The 25,744-nt window shown below is 40.6% G+C and overlaps 1 protein-coding gene across 6 annotated transcripts in view; it reads right to left on the bottom strand.

Annotated features, from left to right (window-relative positions):
- The window catches only part of AFF1 (ALF transcription elongation factor 1), a 173,352-nt gene that overhangs the window by 31,126 nt on the left and 116,482 nt on the right, over nt 1–25,744 (bottom strand). For 5 of the 6 annotated variants that reach the window (XM_074346891.1, XM_074346892.1, XM_074346902.1 and 2 more), the window contains 4 exons: nt 18,146–18,190; nt 13,350–13,436; nt 12,367–12,403; nt 9,126–9,177 (listed from right to left, as the gene is read on the bottom strand). In XM_074346891.1, the coding sequence (XP_074202992.1) occupies nt 9,126–9,177; nt 12,367–12,403; nt 13,350–13,436; nt 18,146–18,190 (221 nt within the window). The remainder of the gene's footprint in view (nt 1–9,125; nt 9,178–12,366; nt 12,404–13,349; nt 13,437–18,145; nt 18,191–25,744) is intronic. The other variant, XM_074346903.1, reaches the window with a different exon arrangement.

Raw genomic sequence — 25,744 nt, 5'->3', positions numbered from 1 at the left:
GTCCAAGCTCTTTACCATCTCAAAACTGAATCTTTCACATGTTCTGAGCATTAAAAACAGAACTACAAGTTCTACAAGGGGCTTTCTGCCATCCCTGAGACTAAAGTTCCCAGGCCCACACAAATAAAACAAACAACAAGAAAAAGAAGTAAAATAGAAAAAATATAATAAAATTTTTTTCCTATGGTCTCTAACAACGGGAATAAATGATTAAACATTCAATGAGTTAATATTGGATGAATGAATATCTGTAAAGTACTTAGAACAGTACCAGGTACTTCAAAAGTGCTATCTATGAATTAAAATAAAATATATAGTAAGATGTATGAGGCTTACCGAGGCAACTGTCACCAAACAGTGCAGTCAGTTACGTTACATTTTTGTTCAAAAGACATTATTATTAATATTGAGCTTATTCTCTCACACACACACTCACACACACACGCCTCCTCTTTTGTCTGCCTGAACACGAATCAGTGGAAAGAGTAGTTATACAAATAACACTGTTGTCTAAAAATATGTTTTACCTTACTGCTATCATTCAGGTAAAAATAAAAACTCAGTTCACTTCCTCAAAGTTTTATTAACACTTATCTCTAGGCACCCTGGTTTATGACAAACCTAAATATTAAAAGCACACAATTCCAAATCTGTAAATCTTTACTCAAGTCTTAGCCCACTTTCCTATCCCCTCCCTCCTTCACCTTCTTCCATGAAGATACCAGTATCAACGGAATGAATCTGTAATTGCTCCCTCCCACTTCTCACAGAAGTTTTGAGCATGAATATTTCAGGAAGTGTTACAAATGAAACTGAAAAAAATATCTGCATGACTATTATTGATGCTCCGAAAAGCAAACTGTATTAGAAGTTACAATCCTTTGGTATTTCTAAAAATACCCCTTTAATACTCTGACCAAAAATTTTACTGCAAACTCACTACCTATCACTGAAATAAGTGTGCACGATTATTTTGGGAATCCGTGGTAAAAATCACTATATTTTCTAATGAAAAGAAGTGATAAAACTTGGCTCTTTCACAATGACCACCTACATACGATGTTGTAATTCTGCCAAGGATGTATTTCCACCAACAAATGTACTAAAAAAATCTTGTGATGAGTTTCTTTAAAAATACGAAAACTGTTAGCTACTTGTAAATGTAGATCTTGCTCAGTATTTATCTAGTAGAAGCTAAATTCATATTTTAGCAAAACTAGAAGACATAGCTTTCAGATATAGGCTTGGCAGCACCAATCACAAGAGTGTATATGAAAAAAGTCACTCAATAGGTTTACTGCTAAAAGGTGGCTTGCCTGGCATACACACAAGCAAAAGATAAAAGATTTATCTTTAGAACAAATGTTAATATAATACAATAAAAAAAAATCCGGCAGAGTATATTCAGTATTAATCAACAACAACAAAATCATAGGAAATGGACTTTTTGTTTCTTAGTTATTGGGTTTGTTTAGTATAAAGCTGATTTTTCTTAATTTCCCAAAACACTGATGACTGTATAGTCCAACCATGCCTCCTGTTACAAGCAGAGGACTAAATACCCTGCAAGCTGTCTGCCTAGCTTCCACGCACAGATTCTTCTAAAGTCAGAAAGAATATAATGTATGTTCAGTATATCAGAAAGTATATATTCTAACTTTTAGCTCTACTTGCTCTTACGGAATAAAAGGGGCCATAAAAGTGCTGTCCCAGATCCTGAAAACTTCGCTTTCGGAGCAGTAGGTAGACAATAACAAACACAGGCCTGCAGGTAGAAATCTTACTCAGGACCTAAAGAGTTGAGGGACAGTGGCCTCTGAAGGCAGATTGCTACGGGCATCTCCAAAGATGCATTCACTCAAAACAAACAAACAAAAGATAAACCAATACGGTCAAACAAAACGTCACTTACATAGTACTAAGGATTTACACATGGGATTTCATTTAATCAAAATTCATGGATATAATTTATTTGACACAAGAACCGGCAGACATAGTGTAATGTGTCTTCCAACCCAGCCAATGGTACGCACAGAACCTCCCAGAAACCATGGTTTATTGTATCACCAGAGATGGGTAGCTCGACATAAACCAGGAGTGAGGGAAGGGTACTTTCTAAAGTTTCTGATAGCAAACATGTATTGTGTCTCTAATAAGAAAAAAGTTTACTTAAAAAACATGACTAAGTTTTGATATATAGAAATATATAAAATTAATCATAAATACCATTGTGAGTTTTTTTTTTTTTAAGATCTATATAGTTGGGAAAATGTAACCTGATGACAGGTAAAGGTTTTATGTTTAAAGGAATCAGTTGCTAAAACCCTCTACTTGTGCCACAGATAATTATATTTGGAGCTAATCACATTACTGAATTACTACACCAGTTATACTATGCTAGTATAATGTAAGCTACTCTGTTATACTTCGTATTTTATATACTAGGTTGGTCCTTGAATGTGTAGAATGACAAACTTAGTTACAGCACATCTGGGTGAGCACCTCCGTACTCAGCAGAAAAGAATTAAATCTCTTAGACCCAATCTCACACATACCAATAAAACCTAGGTCAAGAAAACTAAGACCAAAGGTACGTACTCAACCGTAAGCTTTTCTGGGGCAGGATCAAGTCATTTTCACTTTCGTATTTTCTATACCTAGAACTTGGCAGGTACCCTAAGAAGCTGGCTGAATGAATAGTGTCCCTTTTGCTGAACAAGTAACAGTACCACCTAACTGTGCCCTCTGTGTGATCTGAATGAACTTGACAAGCATTGCTTATAGTAGCAACCCTGTGGGCTGGCTCTGATCATCTCACATTCTAAAGATGAGGAAACAGCTCAGAACAGCCACCTAATTTGCCTAAGATCATGAAGCTGGTATATGCTGGACCTGGCATGCAAAATCCATTCCATCTGGATATGATCTCCTTGCTCTGGCCCATAACGGACAGTGGTTAGAAAACCTAACAGATGGAATGAAATCTAAGTTACAGAACCCACTGAGAGAAAGACTAGGATTTGGATGAAAATAGTAACTATACTGCTGGAATAAAATGAATATACCATTTCTCCTCTATGAAAATTAATGAACTTTAAACCTTATATACTTTTAAAACTGGTCAAATAACTAATTTCATTTCCAAACTCCAGGGTAAACCAGTTATTTCAAAGACATGGCACCATCTGGCTTAGCTTGGCACTGTTCAAAAGAAGACAAGTGCTCAGGTAAAGCCACTCTTTGAACTACCATGTAGGTTTAACCACATTTCACATCATTGGTTAGGTAAACTTCTTACTAAAAGGTTACAAACAGTCCTCAGTCTCCTTTGTACAAATGCATCCTTCAGGCAGCTGTTCTACAAAGCGGGGAGAGCCGTACAGGTTCTGGCAGGCACGCTTCAGGGGCTCAGAGGACAACCGTTACTGTGTGAAGACACACCAGACAAGCCTTCACTCCTTTTCCGTTCCTTAGCACTGGACTTGCCCAAAGCTTCTGTAACATCTCAGTTCAGAACTCCCAAACTGTTTCAATACACTGATTCCTTGGCTTAACATTTCCTATGATCGTGCCGTACATTCTATTTGCAAAAGAGCAAGTGGAGGCAAGTTCAAGCAGTTATTTGCAATTAAAAAGTCACAACCCTGGTATTAGGTGTGCTTAAAATAGCAAATAAAGTGGTACATATTTTTCAGAAACCATTAATGAGCATGTGAGAATATGTAAACTTACACAATTCTCACATTTCCCAAATGTTTAAATTAAATCAGGCTTTGATTTCTATTTTGATACGGGGCAAAAATCAGGACTGCAAATGCTTTGTAGGAGATGGTGAGAAGTGACAAATTAGGGCTCGCTCCATATACAATAAATTTAAAAAATGAAAAAGCAGACATTAAGCAGTTGTGACACAGCATACAAGGGGAACTCTCCAAATGGTGACAATAGTTGGCAGAATTCAAATTCGTGGAGAGGCTGTATGCAAGAGATGATGGATTAACAAGGTAGAGGGGAAAGTGATTCGGCTATAGTAGTGAGCTTATGGCTGATGGTAAAATTATGGTAAAATTGTGGCCAGAGGTATAAAAGATTATTTAAACTTTGTGGATGAAGAGAGGATTATCTGAGGTCAAAAAAATAATTATCTGAGGTCAAATAAGGATATAAGAAAAATCATGACAGTATAAATGAGAGAAAGTTTGAAGTTAATAAATAAGATTAAATTTTTATGTATGCTAAGTAAGATACTAGTACAAGATGCTATACTGGACAACTAGAAACAAAATCTAGAAAAACTGCAGCTGACAATCATATACCTATTTAACATTGCTTATAGACAGGTGAGTTACTGCACAGCGGCAGCCTATTAAGCCCCTTTAAAGGTAGCAAGTATTCTCTGCCTCCCTCTCATCATTCAGGCTCCAGATCAAATATCGCCTTCTCTGAAAGACCTTTCCTGACCCTCCCAGAAGTATCAGCAGCACCCAAAAAAGCTGCTTCCCCTAGCCTGTCACTATCACATCACCTAGTCTATATTACATGCCACCCGTGTTTAGTTACCAGACATGCAAGACAACAACTTTGTCTTACTGGCTACAATTTCCCCAAATACCTAAACCAGCAGCAGGCACACAGCATGTGTTCAATCATTATGCACTGAATGGATGAATGGAGGCCATTTTTGAAACTATCTCCAAGTCACCTGGCGCCAAGCCCAGAGAATAATATTTATATAATTGGGGTCAAAAGCATGTTAAAGAATGACGAGAATGATTCTTCTTATGTAGACTATAAACTCATTTACATTACACTTATCTATTAGACAACAGGCACTTGATAAATTTATTCTTTTTGTCCATTTTATTTGACCTTTGGTCTAAGACCAAGTTTTGGAAGTATATATTATCCTAAAAGGGTGCTCCCAGAGTAGTTCAAGCCATCATTTAAGAAAGTATAGCTCCAGGAGAAATACTTTGAAGGAGATAATCCTCCAGCATCTTATCTGTATTTTTATAATTCTTTAAAATTATAACATATAATTAAATTGATATATATATTTAATTATTTATAATTAAACATTTGTTATAATTGAGAATTATGCTTCATTTCATAGCTTCACCAGAATATCCCTTCAACATTTATGCAAGTTTCTACCACTAAGTTGTATACGATGTGAAGTTAAATAGTGCCCTGCAAGAGTCCTGGAATATTGTCTAGTAAAGCCAGAACTCCAAGAACTGACTACCCCAAACGACTGTAATTCTGCCATGAGCTAGTTACAGGACAGCGCAGATGGGGAAAGGTGATTCTGCATTTGGAAATTTCAGTATTTACTAAATATTGATTTAATGTGTCCTAGCAACTATAATTCTGAAATAAGCAGATTTTTCAAACATTGCACGGAATGACCATTTGTTTGCTTTCACTTAAGAATGGAAATTATTCAATACTCAATATTACAAATTCTCATTTCTCCATAGCATGGCTAATATTAACTCACTTAAAAACTCAATCACTTGTTAAGTTGAGAGTGAAAAGTAAAGTGCATCTTTCTTCAGCAATACCAGGTATCTGAGTCCTGAGAACTAGCATTAACCACAGGATCTCCATTTACACTATGAGATGCTGAAGGTTTAACGTAGACTCACAAGCATATCACTGACCAGGCCAGTGTTTGTTCCTTGTTTTCAGAAGAGCTGAAGAACTGTGCATACAGGACAGTGGTATGATCTCAAGGACAAATAATTTATAAGTTTTGCTCCTAGGGGTGACTTCTACCACTTCCTCCATAATGTTCAGCAGCAAGTAGCACTTGAAGCTAAAGCTGTCATTGGAATAAGGCCCCAGGTGAAGCACCTTCACACAGCATGAGCTAGCATTTAAAAACAAGACAAAAAGAAGTATCTAGAAAAGGAAAAAAAATTTTTTCCTACGGCAGTTATGATTTAAATGAACTGGTACAAGTAAGCCATTTCTTTGGGCTGAATTCTAAGATATTTCAGCTGACACATGTGTCCTGATGTGATGGTTTTATATTACAGTAAACTGACAGGATGGGTCTTCCTTAGTTCTTTGCTAAGATATTTAAAAAACCAGTGAAGTTTTGAGTAAAAGCCAAAACTCAGGCTTATGTGGAAAGGTGTTAGATTCTTTCCAGCCGTCACTGAACTCTGCACCATTCCTTCTTGTACAACTTTCGGGACAACCTCAACCCCCGTCTTCACGTCCAAAAACTTCCCTCATTTCAAAAGAAATTTTCCAAGTAAGTAATAAAAACCCCAAATTGCTATAATTGCTAATTTCTACCTCTGAGTTGAAATAGGTACTGATGATTTTTGAAGCAAAAATTAGACAAATAAAGGAGGGCACCCTCTAGTAAGGCTTGGCAACTTCAGGGTAGGTAGTGGGGTGGGAAAGACGGAAGTCAGCCACAATAATGTCCATCAACTACTCTATAGTTTGTAAAACAGTAACACGTGATCCCTTTGGAGAGGCTGGCAACTCACTGACACTTGGCAACTGCATCTGACTGTACAGAAAGGGAACTCTCCACAATTATATGAAGGACATTACAACTGTACAGAAAAAGGAAATTATTTCGTACTCTGCGCTGAGAACTCAACAGATCAAAGCCTTGGAAAGGAAAAAGATGCCAGAGCCAGGAGCCCTGAAACCAACATCCCCTCCCGTAAACTGAGAAGCAAATAACACTGACATCCTAGCTAATCACCTCCCTGAGGTGCTTGGCCAGAAGGAGGTCATCATTTAAGAACTAATCAGAGCTTCAACTACAGAGATTAAAAGTAACGGATTCAGCACCTGTTTCTTTCTCAGCTACATCCTTCTACCACCTGGCTAACACCTACCCGCCCCCAGGTCTGGACAGATATAAGAGTTCATACAGACTCTCCACAAGCTTATCCTCCAGTGCCAGGCCCCTCTTTTTCCCTTTCATAAGTACTCCTCCACTTCTGTCAGGAGTCCCGAGTACTAGTAACTCTGAAAGAAAAAGCATTAAGACCTAGATTGGTTTTTAAAACCAAGGTACAAATGACCCTGTAATTAACTTTTTTTCCATGACATTCAAAGTGCATTAGACGATCTTCCGGCCACTCCATGTGTCACTGAAATAGTTTAACTGCATGTCAAAGAGCCCTGATGCCGACACTAGATCAAATCTACCTGCAAACACCAAGAGATTTGCCATGCCAACTCTGAAACAATGACTGCACTTTACAAATTAATTGGGACACTGCTTTCATCCAATCTCCATACAAGTGATTCTTTTTTCCCAAAGGCACATTTCATTTTGGCACTTAGCAAAGTGCCACCCCACACAGCCCTCGGTATCCACCCCGCCTCAGGATTACTTTCTCTCCTGCACCACTCTTTACCTCTTCACCTGCACTGGGCCCTATGTTCATCCCAGCTCTAAATCTATTGGGATCAAAACAAATATTCTTTTCTAGGTAATTTTATACATGGTAAGGTAATAGTTTTTTATAAAGAAAACACTACGTATGCTACTGATATAAGCATATCTGTCATAAATTTTCAGACACCTCTGATTTTCAGTTTAACTCACGTATCAGAGCTACCCATTTCTCTGAGTAGCAAAATCATCATAGAAAGTGGTCAGTCCCTACCAACTACCTAAGTCTGAAAGCTGATGGAAACTGGTGTGGAAGGGTGTGCTCTGGACTGCTTAGTCTGAAGCGACTTCTCAGGCCTGGGCCAGACCCAATGGCCCTGCTCCCTCTACACACCGGCCCAGGGAGCCAGCAGCCTCCACCCGCTCCGCCCCTCAGGAAGCCCCTCCTTTCTGTTCTTACTGTGAGTGGGATGCAAGCTCTTCAACTCCCCCGCCCTTGCTGCCCCAAACACATCAGCAGAGCTTCTTACAGTCTAAAGAGCTTTACTTCCAACCATTACCAGGAGCACAGGGTGTAACGGTTTGGGGAAGCAACGGAGCTCCCCAGGATTGCCCTGAGCGTCGTCCTTGGAGTCGCGGTGTCTGTTCCCCACCAGCCGTCAACTGGCTTCCCCAACCACCTCCTCCTCTTAACGTCATCTAAGGAGATGACTCTAGACTCTCAGAACTCAGGATAAACTTTTTTTTTAAGAAACAAAAAGGGAAAAAAGAAAAGGCAAAAAAGACAAAGGGGAAGACTGACATAGGGCTAATTTCTTTCCCTAGCAAGCAAAACTTCACCATCAGCCAGACCTACAAATGAAAGAGATTTTTATTACACGCACAAAAATTCATCCTTCAAACTATAACAAGTTTGTCTTTTAACAATAAATCTCTCATTATTTTTTTTCTTACTTTGGGGAAGTCGAAACAATCGGATGAAGGATCTGACCTTGGGAACAGAGATCTAACCCAGCCCCACACGCAGTCACGGTGAGGAGACAAAAAACCTCTTGGCCTCAACTATACGCTTTGTAAAATATTCAACCCACAGCAACACCTCCTTCCAAAATACATGGATAAATCCTAGGCTTAGAAAACAGACGGTGGAGACTAGCAACGCCATTAGTACCCGCTCAGATTGCAAGAGAGGAAGCCCTCCTCACCACTGCTGGTCATGAAGTGAAAGGAATATGAGTTCAACACCAGCAAGAAATGACAAATTGGGTCAAAAAGCTGGTTTAAAAATCTTTACTATGTAGTTTCAACTGTTCCAAAAACCCCAAAATATATCTGGACTTACTTGGCCTTAATAAAGAACAGCTGGGCAATAAGACATTATTTATTAGTTAAAACTAGGCCAAAAAAGTGGCAGAAAATCTTAAATTGTGCACATCCCCCCAAATTTGTTTCCAAAAGCTAAAGCTATTTAAGATTGAAATTTATAAAGCTAAAAGCCTTCTATTTCCCACGGTTAATATGTAGATAATGGCTCAAAGGCCTTTCCTTTTGAGAATACCCTTTAGCAAACTCTTACGGTGCCTAAACCTTCAATAGGATCCAAATGGAAATGTAGGTCATTTCTTCCCCTTACAATGCAGCAGTATTTTGAGTCATTACTTGAAAGCAAAGGAGGGGAAAATAAAAAACCTATGCAAGAGTTTCATGGGAAATTACAATGTAAACTTTTAATAAACATAAGCATTTTACTTACGATGTTCCCTGCTGAGAATTACTGTGGGTTTTTGAAGATGTATCATACTGTTCTGTAAGGGAGGGAAAAATGATCAAACACAAAGACAAATTCCCGAGACTATTAGTTATAAATTCTCTCTTTTTTTTTTTTTTTTGCTGTCCCCTCCTTCACCTTTTTCACCTAAACTCTTAGAATACTTGAATTCCATCAACCAGGGTGCTATACACTGCTTATAAAATAACATTTATGTTACCGCTAGAGAAGGGGCTTGCTCAGAATTAGAAAATCCCTTAACAAGAACACACTCTGAGACATGCTATCCAGGCTGCCGGAGACTCCCATGAGTGGGAACCTTTCCTTGGTATCGGGGGGCATCCCCCCACAGAAGCAATATGACTGGGCGGCCCTCACCCCCCACCCGGTGTGACTTCACCTATCTATCAGTGACAGCCTAGCACTGCCATTTATAGCTTCTGTCCTTGGCCCACTGTGCTCCCACCTGCACCCCCATACATTCATTCAACTGCTATTTACAAACTGCCTGTTAGACACCAAGATGTTCAGGGCATTTGACCTTGTCCTCAAGGAGCTTGCAGTTGACCAAGGGACACCAAGCAGGCGCACAAATACCTACAACCACAGGCAGTGTGAGGTAAGTGCACAAAAAATGGACTGTCTCGGGAATCTAGACAATAGTCACTCTGCTGGTAATGGCAAAAGGAACAAAATCAGTTGTGTCACAAAAGATGTGTGAGATGCAGAGAGAATGACTGCCGGCAAGAGGGAGATGGGGGTGGGGAACGCCTTTGGACGGAAGAGACAATGTGAGTGAAGGTAGGAAAGCGGGGACAGGACAGAGGGGTAGAGCCGGGGTGCAGAGTCGGGGGGCAGCACGGGAGGACTGGCCCAAGTCAGAATTTAGACGGCTCTGAATGCCACAGTGGGAAGTTAAAACTTCTGTCGCTGGGCAATGAGACACCACCACGGCAATTCCTCAGAGACATCAGCCTGGTGGTGCTACCCGACAGAACATGGAAAGGAACAGGAAAGGTTCAGCATGGAGGCAGCAGAGCAGCTGGGAGGATGCGTAACGGGGACCTGAAGCAGAACTCGAAGTGAATGGAAACATGGTGCCTTGCAGCAGGGGTGAGGAGATGCCCCACCAGCGTGAGGTGGAGACCCTCGAACATGTGCAATTAACCGCTTCATCCTCATGGTGGCAGCAGCTCTTATAGGATATTTTTTAACAGCCTCCCCTTCTGGCTAGCAAGCTGGGGCTGGGATTCCCAATTAGAGGGGCTAAATCCACTCAGACAGACTCCACACAGTCATCTCGGCACAGTCCAAGCTCCACAAGGCTCTGGTAATCCTCAGGCAGCCAAGTTTTTTTTTTGCACACATGGACATTAATACTGGGGCATTCCAGTAAAATCCCTATACTTCATCCTCTACAGACTCCAAAACCATAAGGTAATTTTTCAAGAAATCTGAATTCTCCTGCTGAGCTTACTTTGAGAAATAGATGTCACACTCTACTTCTCTGAAAGCTCTATCTGCACCTACTCCACTCCCTCTTCATCCAACATACAACGAGACCCCTCTAGTGCCCAACTCTACCCCCTAAAGGTCACACTCTCAGAGGTAAACAAGGTTTTCCAGAACACCAACAGACAAAGTGGTAGCAGCACAAAAAAACCCCAGAGTAAGCATTTGCTGAGCCAAGACCTACAGGAGACGTGCCAGCATCTGAAGACTTCTCATCAGGACAACGAGGAACCAGTCCACACTCCTGCACAGGCCCAGAGGGCCACCAGCCTGGGCCAAAAAAGTGCTTACCAGTTCATCCTCAACTATATTTTGCAAAAAAGGAGAAATCAGACAGCTTAAAGGATTATAGGGTCTTTCTAAACCAGGAGTTAGCAATCATGCAAGATGTGAGTAGCCCAGTGGAAGGCATATAATCTGCATGACTGGCGCCCTAGGACATTGGGGGGCAGGGGAGCAAGAGGTCAAAGGTGCACAGCAATGCAGCCCACAGCTGAGCTGGGGACCCGCCTGCTCACTAGTGCTGCCAAGATGTTGGGGGGGTGAAAAAGATTTCCCAATCTCCCCAATACTGTGGCAAGATGGTCACATTCATTTCTCTGCATCTGGAAGGCATTTAGTTAGCAGTTCTTTGCAAGGTCTTATTCGTTATCTCTAGAGCAGGGGATGGCAAACTTTCTCTGTAAAGGTCAGGTAGCAAATATTTTAGACTTGGCATGCTATACCCTGTAGCATTAGTAATAAATGAGTGGGCATGCCTGCAACCTAATTAAACCTTCTTTACAAAAACTAGCTGTACAACAGATTTGACTCTCAGGCTATGGTGTGCCTGCCCCTACCCTAGAGGAAAGACATTCGTTTTTCGCTTTTCTCATCTTTTCAACTCTCCTCGTATCCTTGCAATTTATAAACAACAGGATAATCGAGGGGAAAATACAACTGAGGGAAAAGAATGTGATGGGGAGATCTGAAGAAGAGCCACCTCTGTGGGGCGTCCATGAGCAACCTTCTCTGGACCCACATACATGCTCCACACACCCTACTGTGGTCTCCCCGTCCTCTGAAGATGAACACTCCGTAAATCAGGCACTCACCAGATGCTAAGGAACTAAATGATTCCAAATACACTAGGCATTTTTGTAAGGCTTCAAATGCCTCGCATGTAGTTAGGACACAAAGAACTGACTGAACTGAGGAGTTATTGATGAAGAGAAAGGCTGGATCCAGTTAGCTTTTTCCTGTTTCCCCCTGAATTCTCAAATATTTCCAATCCATAAAAAAAAAGCCAGAAAAGAATTACATGGCAAATACATAGAGAAGGACTTAAGAAGCTATGTGCTCTCTTCCTTATAAAAATTCCGTACTTTGTTTAAAAAAAAAAAAAAAAAAACACAAGAACCACATAAAATACCCCAACCCATTCTTATATACAATTCCAGGGTAACAATGCTTTCACAGTAGCTCTTCAGATATTCATCATAAGTCAGGCAACCCCAAATTATATGTTAGGTACTTTATAAGATATCTTCATTAACACTGCAATAATCCGAAATTCTACTTAAAGACCAGCTTTATGTTTGCCTCCCTTCCTATGTTTTAACCACAGGAGGCCCTATCTCTGCTGGGGCATCTTTCATTAATTTTTTTTATATTTAAACAGTCAACACCATGCTTTGTTCTCCAACGCAATCATCTGTTCCACGTATTTACTTACTTTGGTTTTGGGTTGCAGAATTGATATGCTGAGAATCCTAGAAAGAAAAATAAAAATCTCTAGTTATTAGAATATTAAGGTTTATAAATCTAAGACTGCATCACTGCTAAATCTTATAAACACTGATAAATCTAATTTTTACATAAATTAGGTTTTATTGCTTCTATTCTTTCCTAGAGTTTTTCCTTTGATGTCAAGCAAGGATTTTTTTTTTTTTAAGCACAAGGTATAATGTTTTACCTTAAAATCAAATAATGAATTACCTTTAAAAAAAAAACTATTACTAGAAGAGATAGAAAGCATCCAACATGGCAAATTCGGGTTTGGGTAGATAAATCCTCAGTGACATCATGGAAAGGAACAGAGAACATGTATTAACAATGTGCATATATACCAGGCTGGACCGAACACAGATCTAAAGGTGGTATTTCTGTTTTCTGAAGATTATGTACAAGTACAGAACAACAGCAACAAAAAAGGCAGTGTTTTTAATATAACATTTACAATCAACAGAAACATGCAAGTTAGCAACTGATTAGCTTGTTATTAAAACCATCACTAATGCAACAGATCACATTAAACTTTAAGAAAAGGTAGGAGGTATGATAAATGTAAGATGTATGTATGCATCTAAATTCTGAAGCAGGAAGCAGACACCCTACCTCACTTAACTTCCCTGTACCTCTGACTCCACCTCCCCCACAACTAAGTCAAGACCCTCAAAAATGACAGAATTTATTGTAAAGTCCTGAATGCCTTCCTAAGCCACAAAACCCTATACAAGTGTAAGATGTACTTACTGACATGACTTGGCGAGTAAAGCATGTGCAAGCATTAGGAAGCACTTTAGAAACTAAAAGTAACTTGCAAATTTAACCTAATTTCCAAAGATTTCAACAAGTAATACTTAATCTGGCACACAGCAATATTTCAGACTTTTCACTGGTGTGGATGCAGGGCTTGCTGTACTTGTAAGCAGTTACCTTTGTGGGAAAAGGAAATTTGGAGGGCTCAGCTGTACTAGGCGTGTGTATTGCTGTCAGAGGAGGAGGCCATGAATGGGTCATTTCCTGGAAAGAGATTTGGAAAGGCAAGATAAAGAAAATTATAAACAGAACATTTACTGCTACTTCAGTTAACTTCTTTAACTTAATGTAGAGTGGACTGATGGTAAATGAAGAGTAAAATCTTAAGAGTTATTCCATTTACTTAAAAAAACAAAAAACAGAAAATACCTCCTACTTGGTGGGCTATATTTGCTCAAAAGCTGAAGATCTCCAACAAACAAAACTGAAAAGAAATCAGTTTGAAGAAGGAGAGCACAGAGCAGGACCGGCCTCAGAACCCTGCGGAGCCTGAAGCGTGAAACGGCAGCAGGTAGCACCAGAGCTTATGTAACTATGAAAACGCAGTCCCGTCTCAATGTGCTCCTTCTCCCTCAGCTTCTTTATTGCACTTCCTGGAATTATTTAAGTTCAAAGGAAGAAGAACTTTCCTGTTTGACTTAAGCAAACAAGTAATTCAGGTCACTTGTTCCACTTGGGAGAGTTTTAATGGATTTGACCCTTCCCTGGTACACGTTACTAGGACATAAGAACTTCTGTGGAGAACGCTTTACAACGTGACCATCCCTTTTCATTAACAGAAGTTTCATTTTTATTTGCTGTTTTCATGGAGGCAAAACTTCTGTGTCTTACAAAGTAACATACCTATCTGGACATGAATTCTTTTCTAAGCACATTTGCTTGCTAAGAACAAGTGGAAAACAAAATGTCAGATTAAAGGTGCCTGATCACAAATGTGCCACACACACACTTTGCTGAAGAGCTACAATGACACCAGAGGTCGTTAACACCAGCCCCTTCACTTAACAGCTGAGAAAACCGAGGTCCAAAAGGACAGGATCAGGTCCCCCAGGAAGCTGCCGGCTGGCAGCACAGGGAACGCACCACCACCACCACCCGCACCCCCCGCCTTCTGAGTCCAAGAGAAAGCAGCCCATCCCCACGTGTGTCAGACCTGCCTGGCAAACTGGCGTCAAGGTCGACAGGCAACCTCCACCAGCAAGCTGGGGAGCCGGGATCCTGCTGTACCACCTGTACAGAGCACTGGGCCTTCTCCCACAGCGGTGACCAGCCTCCCCACGACCACAGAAATGCCATCCGATCCTTGCCACAACTGGAAATTGGTGCAGCGGCAAGCATCTCCATTCCCAGCCTCCATGCACATCTTCCCACGGCCGTCCTTGCCAGAGCCCCAGGACATAAAGGACCAGGCACAGTGACAAGCAAAGTAACCTGCACTGGCTTTTCTGAGTAATTTTTGCTCAAGGTGGTATCATGCCCTTGCTCACTTGACTAACCACCTTCTGCTCAGTACAAGAGAGGAATTCTGTACCAAACGGCAACGGAAAGGGTAGCAGTTCTGGAGCCACAGTCCCGGATTGGACCCGAACTCCGACCCTGTTGGTCAGCTCAGCTTGAGGTGCTGGGGCTCCGTGCGCCCCAGCTCTCAGGAAGACCTGGACAAAGACCACTTATTTTTCAAAGCGTATGTAAAGTGCCTGAATACGTGGTCAGAGAAAGCACTTAGTAAGTTAAAAGCATTACAATTTTTAATTAAAAGTCTAGTTTTTAAAGAATTTTAAAATACTGCACCGCAGAAGAGTTCCCTGTTATTTTATTTATTTGGCTCTCCCCTAACGTATGGTACCATTAGAATGTTACAGTGTAAAAACATGTAATAATTAATTGAGAAGGTGTTTGAAAGTATCACCTTTCTGTCTTCCAAGAATGTCTTTAGGATCCCAATGGTATCGGTATCTATGACTTTCAGTCACCACGGATTCCCAGGAAACATCCATTGTACTCTCAATGCCTGAGGCTGCCCCAGCTATTAAATTAGGCAGTTGGAAAGTGCATAAACTCTTTCAGGCCCTCAGTGGTTTGCTGGTAGTGTGAAAGAATTTATATACTTCCCTAAATGCCCCCCTTATAGAGGAAGTGAGGCCTTATGAAAATTGGGGCCATAAGGAGAGAATGGCCAAGTCCTGAAAAACAACTTACCACACGAATGAGGGCAAATCACCTGGCACCTGCTTCAGACCTGGCCTTCCAGGTGCCACCGCTGCTCTCTCCTCCCCACTCTCCCCCCTGCTCACCTGGCTCTAGACACGCTGTCTAGTTCTCGCTGTTCCTCTAACGCACCCGCCTGTACCGACCTCAAGGCCTTTGCGCTCACTCTTTCCTCTGCCTGTTCCTCCACTCACCTGCCTGCTGTATGACTCACAGCCCTTATCAACGTCTGACACTTTATTATATATTTATCTTTCCCACTGTGATCTCCAAGAGAGCAAGGACTCTGTCTTATTCATATGGCGTCCCCAGTGTTCAGAGAAGTATTTGAGTCTTCATGGATATTTGCTGAGTAAATGAATGAACAAAAATGGTGCTGCCACTCACTGCACCAGTTTCACTGGCATGCTGCACTGAAATAATCAATGTCTACAAGTCCTGGGTTAACTTCCCCTAAAGGCTGTTGAGGCTGTGCCACTGCAAGGAGAAAAGCTGAGCTGTTTCCACACGCCCGCCGAGGGCACGGTGCCCTACCCAGACCCTTGTGCACAACCGATTCCTGGCTTCTGGCAGTGTCTGTCTGCTGTCTTCTTCCCCCACCAGTCTGCAGGAGTCACAGGCCATCACTGCCCCTCATCACAACACTTCCTCTCTTAGTATTTCCACCAGAGAACGGAACAATCTCTGCCATGACTGATTTTCTGTCAGGGAGCTATTTACAGCTTCTCTCGCCCATCAGAAAGATGCATGTCAGGATCCTGGCAATCTTCATAAATTACTGGTCGGAGATACGAACAGGGACCACAAGGCAGAGGCAAGTATCTGGATCGGCATCTCAGAGTGAGAGCTGGGTCCAACCCTAGAGATCACCCACTGTCTACCAGCCCGGGGGCTTCAATCTACCAATGAGGAAACTGAGGTCCGGGGATGACACATGACTTAACTGGGGCCCACAACAGAGGAGGAGAGGAGGGGACGGACTCCAAGTCTCCACGAGGCAGAGGCCCATGCCCCTCTTCTGTCCAGGACACCCTTCTAATCGCTTTCTCCATCTATGATTTCCAAATGAAAACACTCACCTGTGGCTTGTGTTAAATATCCACTTTCAAGCATTTCCAGGCAAGTAAGAACTCATTAAAGTGATGTTGGCTGAGAGGGGAGGACAGATGAGTTCATTGAATTAAAAACGCCTGCCTGACACTCTAATGCCATCACCTTACATAAAGGACTCAACAAGTTGTATGTTAACACACGTCAAAACCAAACACACCCAGGAGACAACTAATCTATACCGCTGTATTTACTTATGAAATAACCATTGAACAAATCGCAAATAATTTCACAGAAAAGGCTAAGGCCATATTTTATAACTAAGTCATCTGTTACTTTTATGACTCATCTTACCAAAGAATTTCAGAAATACCAGAGGGAGAGGATAAAATAAAAGCTTGATCAAGACAACTTATTATTAATCTTACTTGATGGCTGGCAAAAATTTCTCATTTTCTGCAGTACAAAGTATGTTTCCTTAGAACTATTTCTCAGAAAATTCTAACTACAAAAGTAAGGGATCAAACATTGTAAAAACAATAATGATGGAACTGTTTTCCAAATATCTGGTTAGACACCACTTTTGTCAAGAATTTCACACATGAGAAGGTAACCAATATACTTAATTAGTGGTTTTAGCATCCCCTCACTTAATACTTTGCAATGAAACATTAAAGAAAAAAATTAGATAAGCACGTATTTTGAGGGAAAAAGTATGAAACAGAGATAAAAATTAATAGGTATATGTGTCATCTCTCTCCTACTTCCAAAAAAAAAAAATCAAACTTTATAGTAAAAGATGAAGAGTATCAGTAAAACAGACATGAAAAAAATTAAAAGCCACAGAAGAGGAACAAGAAATAAATAAACAAAACCCTCAGTTATTACAATTACTGTATTTGAGTATTAAATTTAGCTCTAGATTTCCTGGAAATTAAAGCCAAAATGAGAAACAACAGTTTATATAATTCTCTGATAAAAAGAAAGCATGCTGATTCATGAGGAGAATTTATTTTTTTTTTCCTGGAACTGAATTCTAGAAGGAATTTGTCATCCTTATGCAAGAAAAACTGAACAAATGGATAATGGATTCAATGATGTATTTGTAGAAGCAGCACAAATGTTCCTGGCATGATCTCAATAATCAAAAGCAAAAAATAACCCTTTCAAGGTAGGTCTAAAGATGTCCATTGACTTTCTACCATTTTTCCTCTCATCCCTTTAAAAATTCATAGTCTCACTTAAGATGAGGCCACACATAGGAGATGCCACCTATAAAACACCAAGAGGTGTAGATCAAACACTACATAACCCCTGGTGCCTCCCATATGGCAGCAGCACAGGGAGCTTCCACTCGGAGAAAGAAGTGAGCAACTCTCCTGGGTCTTTACGGACAACCGGAGAAGCATGAGAGACATGTCTTAAAGCTCTGCTCCAAATGCCTTGCAGTTTGTAGACTTCATTTCAATTAATAAAATCTGTCAGAGAATGCAATAACGTTCTAAGACTCCTTTTGTTATTATTCTGGCTTATTCTGCTTTGCTAGTTACGTTTAAAGGGGTCTGGAATGACAACTGTTCATTAAAGTCAAAGAAAATGAATATATGTCTGCCTACTTAAACATTTCAAGTGAGAAATGGTAACAATAAGCTCACCTTCAGAATCTCTTCAACGCAGTGGACTTCACTGGAGTAGGTCTGCTGAAAGTGAAAAGCAGGAAAAAGATCAGCACACGAACCAAAAAGCAACTACAGAGCTGGTCTTAGTAGACAGATGCTGGTATTAATTAATACAGCAACATTCTTGTAAGTAGAATCACCTCAGGGCCCACCTTTTACCAGCTATGTATTAGGAACCCCACATTCTGGATGAAAGAAAACCAGAGATTAACCTGACTTAAACGGGGAGGAAAGGGTTCCACTGGAGACAATGGCAGACTAATTTTGACCCTCAGGTCAGCAGTTTCTGATGGAAAACGTATATATTAAATGAAGTTAGTGCGTTAGTAAATCTATGGGGATAACAGATACTACAAAAATAGAGGCAGAAAGAGGAAATCGGTGCCACAATTTGCTGCTTCGTAACAACATCTGTCCAGTGAGCCAAGCGAAATGAACACAAAGACAGTGATGAACTGAACTTCTTGAGCCCACAGTAAGGAGACCAACACCCAATCAAGGTTAGAGTTTTTGGTAATGTTCTAACCCACCAAAAATTCATTTTAAAGTTGGCCATCTCCAGTTCTCATTCAAGGCCAGCATTTTCATCTTTCATAGAGGCACACACACATACATGTGTGCACACTCACACACAAAGCATGTCCCCAGAGAAAGCCCCTAGGGAGAGAGGAGATTACCTAGCACCTTGGAGGAAAGATGCAGTTTATACTTCTTGCTTAGCCCCAGCTAAACACATGACAGCTGCCGCTGGTAGTATCACAACCAGTGTTCAAGAGAGTCATCTTACAGTCTTTATTTTTAAACAGAAAAGTTAAATATTTAAAAAAAATTTCACTTTTCCTTAACCAGAGATATGGAACAAATCCCATGACTTCTTGGTTATCAGTGGAAAAGCAACTGTTGCTCTGTGTCAATTCATGAGCCAAGCGTCCCGGCCAAGTCCTATACAACACACACCCCTCCCACCACTGGCCTGCTGTGCAGAAAGCACTGCTCTTCCCGGTCAGTCCATCCAGTGCCCGCCTCACAGCCAGCGTGTGCAGATGGGAAAGGATTCTTCTCCCAGCTCCCATTTCTAATTTGAGTTAATTTAATACTGTGCTGGTTGCTAATCTAGGGTTTATTAATCCAACATTCCCTTCATTCTAGTTCCTCTAAGGAAAAAGGAGAAGAAAGGAAAAGAGCATACAACATTCACACTGTCCTGGAATCGAATCTAATGGACATTTCAAAATTCAAATGCAATATGACTTGCCTGGGTCTGGATTTTAAACATGTAAATTTCATAAAGATGGTTTTATTGAAATGCTTGCAGTTTGTTATTTTTGAGGTAGAGTCTGGAAGTTAGGAGGTATAACCAAACAATCAAGGGTATCCCTTTAATTTGCCAGCCCTATCAGACCCATCTGTGGGTATTATGCATGTCAACAACTAGATCTGCTTACCAGATTTCTGTTTTTCAAGATGATTTAAGGAATGGCTAAAAACTGGACCAAACATTAGAAACCAAACATTTTAGCACAAATTTCAGAAACAGAAATTAATGCTATTTTGACCTGAGGGTAAAATGTAATTATACCTCATGGTTTCAATTTTTTCACATGCGTCATCAGGAAAAATAATAATTAGGAGTTGAAAGTGAATCAACAGAACAGCATGTGACTACGACTCTGGTCAAATAGTCTCCTCATCCTATCTGCTGCTGGAATGAGAATGGGAATCCAGTTAAAATATTTGCAATCAAGGAAATAGTGAAGCACAGTTCAAATGAGAGCAAAAAAGATATGCCCACTGCTTCCAAAAGAATGATGTCAGAAACCTACAACTTCAGGACACTAAAAGACTCTGATGTTCGTTATTACTCAAGCTGTCACTTAGCCAAGATGTTGCATGTAACTAAAAGATTCATTATTTTCTCCTAACATTTTATTACATGAGATGATCCAGGACTATAGAAGTTTTTTCTAGTTTATTATTTATTAGTATCTGGGTAAGATAAATATTGCTAAATAGTCACCATTTAACCCATTTAAAATTCTAACCAAGGTCTAAGGGTCAAGCATTAATTGGTTAATGTACTGTGAATTTCCACATCAGGTCCATTATGGAATTAGGGGTATTTCAAAGGGGTACAGGAATTCCAATCCAAATACACGAGGATATATCTTATTTAAAGATCGCCAGCAGCACTATTTATAATGGCAAATAACTGGAAATGATCAAATGCCCAGCAGCAGGCTAAAGATTTTTACCGTGCGCCCTACAGCAGTATGTTACACAAACAATACACATACATACCCACCAAGGAATGTAAATACATGTGCTTGCACAGAAGGATGCTCAAGACATTTTCAACTTTTTAATAATTTCATACTTACAGAAAAATAAAAAAAATAATAAAAGAAATTCCCACAAACCCTTCACTCAGATTAGCCAAATGCTGGCTTTCTACCACATTCGCAGTGTGTTTCCACCCTCCTCAGCCCACCTCACACATTTGAGAGCAAGTCAGAGTTAATGCTCTTTTACTCCTAAATACTCCTGTGTGTACCAAGACACGCTTTAAAGCTTTATTTAAGAGGCAAGAGATTGCAAGATAGTCTCTACAGCTGAGTCCATTTTATGTTCCGTCCACCCAAGGCTCTTGTCTGCACTCTTCCCTGGCCCAAATTAGAGATTCTCAAACTAAGGTACAGTAGGCATTTCAGCTGTGTTTGCAAAGAAATATCTGTAAGGACAGGCTGCCTTGTTTTAAAAAGTACAACTTGGCACCTCCAAGTCTGCCACTGGAAGGAGACATTCCAAAAAGGGAGGCGTAGTTCAACAAACCATTATGTCTTAATCCCTTCCCTTAAAATCTGCTTTCCCCACAAGGTCTCCAGCTGAGCAGTGCTGCTCCTGCTCAGGGAAGCCAGGCTCTCCCTTCAACACTGTGGCCAAAGAGTAAATAATCAGCCTCTCAGAAGCACAGCCAAGTTACGGCTAAAGATCTTAGGTAAGACTTCCTCAAAGAACAAGAGACGAGAAAAAAAAAAAAAGCAACAGCAAAAATCTATGCTAACGACATGAATCTAGTTTGCAGGTCCTTCCCTGTCTAGCTTTCCTTCAGTGGCAGAGACACTGACTTTGGCACATGCAACCACAGATGTCACTGCTGTCTCCCCTCCTCAGTACCTAGGCTCCTAGAAGAGGCCAACTCAGACACCTCTCAGATCTGGTGTCCTGTATACAGACACACCTCCCGGCGGAGCCCTCACCTGCCCGCTGTGCAATATGGCCGTAACACAGGAACCATCCATCTATTCAATTAAAAAAAGTATTAAATACATACTGCACTTGATAATTGCATTAAGCTCTTTACTCACTATTATTTCCTCCATTTGAGGAAACTGTAAAACACGCCATCATTAGCTTGGCAGAGGGGAAAGCTTAGGATACTAAATGTACCATCAGCCGTCGACACATCTCTCACCACAGAAGCTGCAAAATGAAATAAAAATCTGAGGGAATTTTGTATAATGCTCCATTTCTCACATCAGTCTCTGTGGTATTACCCCAGTTTTTTTTTCAAACCTTTTTTTAATTGAAGTACAGTTGATTTACCATGTTGTATTAATTTCTACTGTATACCATAATGATTCAGTCATACATATAAATATATACTTTTTCATATTCTTTTTCATTACAGGTCACTACGAGCCATTGAATACAGTTCCCTGTGGTATACGATAGGGCCTTGTTGTTTAGCTATTCTGTACATAGTAGTTTGTATCTGCCAGTCCCAAACTCCCAGTATTATTCCAGTTTTTAAAATGAAACTAAATTTTAAAGAAATTAAGTTACATGCCCAAGGATACACAATGCTCTCAAGTAACTGAGCCTCACTTCACAATACTGCTACACTACCTTCCCAAAAACCTCAACCTTCAGGCATGAGACTAATGTATTAGTATTTAAAGGGGGGATATGATCCTAGTTGTCATGTGCATGACCAAAAACATTTTTTTTAGAGATTGGAAGTTTTCCTCATGTTTGTATGAAGAAGCTGTTCAGACTTGAGTGCCCCTTACTACTACTATGGGGACTTCAGACCAGAAAAGGCAGCAATGCTGGCCTCCGTCTGCATTTCTCTCTCCTGGAATGACACTGTGTAATCCTAAGAAAATGCACGGATACCAAAATAAAATACATTCGTCCGTGTCTTCTAAGCATGACACAGTTTGTTTTAATAAGCTAAAAAGAGCCAGACGGAAGAAACATACCTCACCACTGAGACCAGGAGGCTCTCGCAACACTGTGTTTTAAGTCTCTCAAGTTTCAACAGAACAGCACTTTTCTAACAATGCTGTTCTCAAAAAGGCTCAGTTATCACTAACCAGGACTGCAGGGAGCACGAGGGCGGCATGCTGATGGGGGAAGCCAAAAGATCTTGGATCCCCGTTCTGGCTCCGCTGAGGACTGGCTCTTGCAACACTGGACAAGATTCAGCTTCTTTGGGGCTACTCCTCATGGCAATAAAAGGATAGCATTACCAACCCTAACTGCTTCATACGGTGGGCATGAAGGTCAAAGGTGAAACTGTAAAAAACTTCCAGGAGGCATCCGGGGCCAACATGATCAAGGCAGTCTTCACTGGTGTGACAGCTTCTAAAGTTTAAAAAAATTAAAAAAAATGCCAGTGCTAGTTTTCTTCAAGTATATGTCACCTTTCGGGTTACGGTTCAGTCTGCAGTATCTACCTGCAGTATCACCTATCCCTGACTAGCTGGGAAGTCACATTCTTCCTGCCCCACCTGGAACCTGTTTCCCTCTCCCATTCAGGTTGGGATAACTCCTACTCAGACTTTGGGTTGCAGTAAATTAAAGACCATCTTTTGGAAAACATTCCTTGATTCCCTCACTCCCAAAACTGTCCAAGCACCTCATGTCACACCATCTCTGCTGCTTCCAGGTTACAGTTCCAGGAGGCAGGGGCCAGCTCTACCTTGCTGAATCCCCAAGCACACACACCGCCTGCCACACAGAGGCAACCACGAAACATTTGCTGGTACAGTTTACAGTCTTGGAACTCAGAATATGGAAATAAATTTCCAATGTTTAGAGCTTGCAAGGCTTACTAAACACTGTAGTTTGTCTGAATTATAAGCCAACATCTTAATTAACAGCCTACACAGAAATCAACACACCAGGGACAGAAAGGAAATTGTTTTGCATTGTTTTCTCCTTTAAAAACATTAAGACTATTCTTAGCACCTATTTTTCACATATCAGATTGGCAAGACAAAAAAAAGAAAGACTGACAATACTGCGTGTATGAGATAGATGTGGGAAACCTGGCGCTCAAATACCGTGGTTGGCGGAAGGACACAGCAGTACAACCTCTGGAGACAACAATCTGACAAGAGTCACCAAATTCTAGCTTCTCATACTCTGACCCGGCCACTTGACCTCTAGCACCAATTACTCCTACGTGTACAAAAAGACATATGCACAAAGCGATTCACTCCAGCCTAGTTTGCAAGTTAAGTAGTAAGATATTGGAAAAAATCTAAATGCCTACCTGGAGGTAACTGGCTAAGAAAACTGATGCACACCCCTTAAACAGAACTACTACCGGCGGGTGGGGAGGATAGACTGGGATTTCAAAATGTAGAATAAACAAGATTATACTGTATAGCACAGGGAAATACATACAAGATCTTATGGCAGCTCACAGAGGAAAAAAAAGTGACAATGAATTATATATATGTTCATGTATAACTGAAAAACTGTGCTCTACACTGAAATTTGACACAACACTGTAAAATGATTATAAATCAATAAAAAATGTTTAAAAAAGAAAAAGAACTACTAAGCAGCCTGACAAAGAATGAGGGTGCTCTTCTCACACTGATCTGGGTAATCTCCAAGATACACTGTTAAGGGGAAGGGAGGAAAAACCAGGTGCAGTATATGCCAGGATGTGGATAAATGAAAAGGTGATGTCAGAAAAGCACATGGTTGTCGAGTTAATGATGCATAAAATACCACTGGGAATAACGCAAGAAACCTGTAACATCAATTACTTCTAGAAATGAAAACTAAGTGGCTGGTGGGTTAGAGTAATGAGAAAATTTTCACTGTGTATCTTTTCCCCTTTTAAATTCTGCATTACGAAATCTATTATCTATTCATAAAAGCACAAAAATTAGACTGAGGTTTAAAAAATAGGGATAAAACTTTTTACTCAAAGTATAGCCAAAGGTCTTCTGCCACACTGCTATTTACCTTCGGTCAGCCTTCCTCTACACAACTTTCCTTCTTCCAAACACACATCCATATGCATCTGCCCCCAGCTTCCTCCCCGGTGCTCTGGGCTTGCCCCATGGAGCACTCTGCACACTAAAATGTTCCAGATTTACAGGCACCTTCCTGTGACATGCTCCTGGGGAAACCTAGGACTTGCTGTCAAGGTCTGGCCCAGGATTTGCTGGCTAGTTCATTCTCGTTTCCCAAACTAGGTACTAGAAAGTCCTTGACAGAGAGGCGTGGTGGCGGTGCAGGAGGTCTCCCTTTTAAAAAAAAAAAATAGGTCATACCTAAGTATCATACCTAAATGCAGGACACATTTGAAATACACAAAGCTTCACAGGATTGTTGAGGAAGAAATAAGACAACGCACATTAAAGCTAATGCCGCACAAAGAAATCCAAGCATTTATCTAGAAGACGCCATAATCAGCATTTCCCAGACATGGATTAGAGGAGGAAACCAAAAGGCCTGCCTGAGCAAGGTTTTGACATAAAATTAATTTTATTCTCAATACAAAATAAATTACCTAAATACCCAGGCCTATTTGAAGAACTCGCGCATACTATACTGCCTGGGTGTGCCTCCTTGGGCTGCAAAAGGCACAAGCTGCGAGCAGTATTACTTCAGAAGTGTCGTGTCCTTTGGGCAACTACCTAAACACCTACTTCCACACCCAGGATTTTAGGTGAGAATTTTTTAAATCCCTGGACAGATTTATAGACACACATAGCACAAAGAGAAAAAAAGAAAGAAAGAAAACTATAGATTGTTAATATGGAAGAAAGAATAATGGGACAGAAAACAGAATAAGATACCCTTAACAGTCTTCCTAAAGATGAACAGTAGTATAATGTAGACTGCAAACCAGTTTTAGCTGTCAAACTCTCCCTTCAAAAAATTAAACACCCTCTACCTCTCCCAAGGTATTTTCAAATAACAGCAAGGTTTTGGGTAGTTTTTTTTCTTTTTTAAGTGATACACTCCAATACGTAGCAAAGAATTACTCACATGCTCCATAGAAGCCTCTTTTTACTGCCAAACTGGTCTGCCAGGCATGAAGGCTACCACAATTAATGTTACACTAACTGCAGAAATCTCTATAGTTCTCCAAAGAAATGTTTCAAGGAGAATAGGAAAGAGATTGTAAAGGACAAGATTACTTTAAATTAAGAGGACTGTATAGGTCACCTACCGCTATCATCCAACAAAAATTTACTGTGGAAAGACCAAATTCTACTCGTACTGAAGGATCTGGAAGACAGGGAGCAGTGTGGAAACAGGGGT

Source organism: Camelus bactrianus, chromosome 2, assembly GCF_048773025.1.
Source record: "Camelus bactrianus isolate YW-2024 breed Bactrian camel chromosome 2, ASM4877302v1, whole genome shotgun sequence".
NCBI lineage: Eukaryota > Metazoa > Chordata > Mammalia > Artiodactyla > Camelidae > Camelus > Camelus bactrianus.
This window is presented reverse-complemented; position numbering and strand designations above follow the sequence as displayed.